At 55.3% G+C, this 3,837-nt stretch overlaps 1 protein-coding gene across 5 annotated transcripts in view; it reads right to left on the reverse strand.

Moving 5' to 3' along the window:
- The window catches only part of RALGPS1 (Ral GEF with PH domain and SH3 binding motif 1), a 267,587-nt gene that overhangs the window by 14,487 nt on the left and 249,263 nt on the right, over window positions 1-3,837 (reverse strand). For 3 of the 5 annotated variants that reach the window (XM_073905731.1, XM_073905732.1, XM_073905735.1), the window contains one exon: window positions 461-544. The exons of 1 other annotated variant lie outside the window; for it this stretch is intronic. In XM_073905731.1, coding sequence (XP_073761832.1) covers window positions 461-544 — 84 coding nt within the window. The remainder of the gene's footprint in view (window positions 1-460; window positions 545-3,837) is intronic. One more of the 5 variants, XM_073905733.1, reaches the window with a different exon arrangement.

Here is a 3,837-nt window from a genome sequence, read left to right on the forward strand (position 1 = left end):
CTCCCTGTATTTTTTTTAAAGATTTTATTTATTTATTCATGAGAGAGAGAGAGAGGGAGAGAGAGAGAGAGAGAAGCAGAGGGAGAAGCAGGCTCCCAAGGAGCAGGGAGCCCGATGCGGGGCTCCATCCCAGGACCCTGGGATCATGACCTGAGCCGAAGGCAGATGCTTAACCATCTGAGCCACCCAGGCGCCCTCCCCTCCCTGTATTTGGTTCATTCCTATCACTCTTCCAGTCCTTTCTCCAGAGAGGCCTTCCCTGCTCTCCCCTAGCAGAACACCCCACCTCCTCTCTGGGACCATCAGGGATCTGGGATTATCGGTTCAGTCTCTGTCTCTCCTGTGGTGGTAGCCTCTTGGACTCTGGCTCATCCAGCAGCCTCGAGCACAGTGCTCTTGTCATCCAACAAACAGCCTAGAGCTAGTTGTCAAGCAAATGAGCACACAAACAAATGAATACCTGTAGACGCAGCTCCGGGTTCTGGGAGAATTCCGAACTGGAACCCGCCAGTTGGGCCCTAGCGTGGCATAGAGACGTCCCCTGCTTCAGAGGAAAAGGGGTGAACTTTAGCAACAGCTGGGAACAACCAGACAGTCGGAGGAAGCAAGGGCATCCCAGACTCTGTGGGCATTAGCTCAGGAGGCTCCAACCCCAGCTCTTCCTGCACCTCCTATGTCACATTGCAGACACATCTGGGGCACATCTGGAGCTGCCAGGTCAGTGAACACGACGCCCCCAGAGCCTCCATCAGTGTCAGGGGGTGACTAAAATCAGGGCACACCCACTGACCCAATGTGAAGCTGACATGTTTAATAGAAAATGCCGTCCAGCCCAAATAGGCCATGGTAAATCCAATTACAAGGGCACATAGAACTGAGGGCAGTCCTGCATGTTGGGCCTGGGTTGGGGGGGGCGGTGTGTGCACCATCCCCATTCACCAGGGCACAGCTGAATTCCTCTGTTTGCCGTGTCCTCTCCACCGGACAGCCTCCTCTGCTGGCCCCTGCCGGGTACCTGCCATCTCCCTGCAGGCTGCTCCTCTGGCTTCTCTCCCACCTGGTGTCCCCAGCAGGGAGCCTTTGCAGGGAAAGGTACAGCTTCCAGAGTGAGCAGAAGTTTAACCTATTTGGGGGAGAGGCTTCTGTCTTTCTGTCTCTCCTCTTCACCTTTTCCTCTTTTAGCAGGATGATTTCCTGTGTCCACGTGGTCCTCAACCACCTGCTCACCCCTGCAGTATGGTCCCCCCGGGCCGGCGCTTTCCTGGCCCTTTGGCCAAACAGGGATATAACCCAATTTATAAGGTCAGACAAGGTCAAGACTGCCTTTGCGGTTCCCTGTGGCCAGTCTAGGTTGCTGCATGCGGCCCCACGGCAATGGACACCTGGGGGGGGGGCGCATGCTCATTCATGGCAGCAGGTCCGTCATAGCATAAGTGAGTTTAGGTGACTCTGAGGGGAGGGACGCGTGGCTCCCTTTCCCTCGGTCCTCCACTTGAGAAGGAACTGTTCTTGATGACCATCTTGGGTCTGTTGTACAGAAGCCCAAATTCAGGGCTAGTGGGAGTCTGATGGCCATCTAGGCCAGCTGCCCATCGGCCCCTCCTCTTTAGGTACATCCTCAGATGTAACGGATTTCAGCCTTTCCCCAGCACACCTGGGTGACAGATGATGGTCACAGGCTGACCCCATCCCCACCACAAGCCATGGCGCAGATGAGGCCCTGGCATGCCCAACTCCCAGCCCACGGCTGGACTGTCTCCTCCCTCCCCTCCATTCAGAAAGAGGCTTGCAATGCAGTGAGTGAGCGGGACATGACTAATTTGCTCTAATTTATGAAAAGCTCCAGGATTTCCACCGTTACCAGAACGCTGCTGAGTACCTCATAACATGGTATAACCCCGTGCTGACGCAGGCTGCTCGGAGCGCTCATGACGGACTGCCTCCAGGTTGCTTTCCTCCCCAGCCATTACCAGAGATTTCTTATGAATCGGGGCAGGGTCCGACAGCAAACCGTTCTGCGATGACATCCCTTGCGCCCAGGGGACATCTCCTCGTTTGATCTGATTCCTGCTCTGAGTTGCCACCTGTCTGGAGTCTGAGATGGAGCCTCCCTTTCCAGAGCTGGGTCCTCTGGTCCCTTCTTCTCCACCTTTCTTCTTGTCCTTTTGCCCTGGTGCCCAAGGATAAGGTGCAACGACAGTGGGCTGTTCTCAGTGTCCACCACTGGGGGGATGTGGTTGGCGCTGCTACCTTCCCTCCGTCCTTCTCTCCTTTCTGAGAGAGTCCACGGCTGCATGCTCAACAGATGTTTGCACGACTGACACTTGTCAACAGAGAGCTTTAAATCAGCATCTTCTAACCTGTCTAGGCTTTTAAGCAGCCTTTCTCCACGTGGGCTGCCCCCCAGTGCACTGGGCTGGTGGGGGGAATGCAGGGGTGCGGAGATCACTAGTGAGTGAGGGCTCACATGTGCAAGGCTGCAACACTCATCATCTCACTGGAGCTTTATTAAAACATATTATCTTCCCCAGAATAGGGAAACTGAGGCTCAGTGATGGGAAGACACTTGACCAAGGCACGAGCCCAGTAAGCCAGGATTTGACCCCTGTTCTGACTCTACTGCCCAGGCTCCTCCCACGCCATTCAGGGTCGCAGGGAGGCTGCCTCGGGGACTGGGTCTACCCTGTGGGTGGCTTCCGGACATTCTCCTCTCAGAGGCACTGCTCCTTTCAGGTCTCTGCTGCAGCTCACACTGGTCGGGCTTTGTCAGTGTCTGTGAGACTGGAGGGGCCCAGATCTCCTGGGATGGGACCACCCCTTGGGGCCCTCGGTCCTTGGTCTCTACACTGGAGTAAACTTGCGGTGGTTCTGACTGACTGGCACTTCAGAGCAGTTGCCATTTGTCAACTGCTGACCATGAGACCCACTGCTCCTCCCACCTCTGTGAGGGACACCAGTCCCACCCTGTTTTAGATGAGGAGACAGGGGCTCAGGGAGGTGAAGCCACGCATCCCACCGCACTGGCCTGTCATTAGGGATGGAGACGCAAGTATTCACAAAGGGAAGCTGACTCTCCTGTGTGAGCAGAGGGCCTATGTCTGTCAAGCTGCTCCCAGTGGGGAAGTCAGGACCTGCTTCCCTGGAAACTGGGGGAGTGACCCTGGCCTTGAAGGTCAGCATAATGGTGACCTTTCCCCAAGACCAGCTTTCAGAATAGTCAGGGTTGTGGTGGCCAGCCTTCCTCCCCAGGTGGGCCCTGCAGGGCTGGAGGAGGGTTGTGGCGGTTGGGGTGACTGTGGCTAGGCCCAAGCAGGCTAGAATCAGCACAGAGGAGCCAAGATCTTCAGCCACTGGAACCAATCTGATCATGGCCCTGCTTTGAGAAGATTTGTTATTTGAATGTTCAGGGCCACAAATGCAAAATGAATGGGCAGTGGTACCCGGTAAACTCAGAAATCAGGGGATTTCTTGGACTGACATGGGGGTTCCCACTCCAGAACCATGGACACCTTTCCCAGCATGATGCTGGGAGCAGAATGTGGCTGCATGGAATGTATCCCAGGAAGGCCATTTTATTGTTTCCTCTCAAGGATGGATCTTGGGCAGTGGTGGGGAGGAGGGATGCAGCTGGCAACCCAACTCATGGGAAGTCTGGTCTGGGGAAGATGTAGGCTGGCAGCCAAGTAGAACACTTCAGTCCCAAATGGTGTACAAAATGATGATGATGATGGTGGTGGTGGTGGTGCTGCTGCTGCTGGTGATAAGGATAAGGATGGGCTGACAAGAATGATGGTATGGCGATGATGATGGCGTGATGGAGATGACGGGGTGATGGGG

Source organism: Callorhinus ursinus, unplaced genomic scaffold (genome assembly GCF_003265705.2).
Source record: "Callorhinus ursinus isolate GAN/ISIS: 27379988/994484 unplaced genomic scaffold, GSC_fseal_2.0 scaffold24, whole genome shotgun sequence".
Taxonomy (NCBI): domain Eukaryota; kingdom Metazoa; phylum Chordata; class Mammalia; order Carnivora; family Otariidae; genus Callorhinus; species Callorhinus ursinus.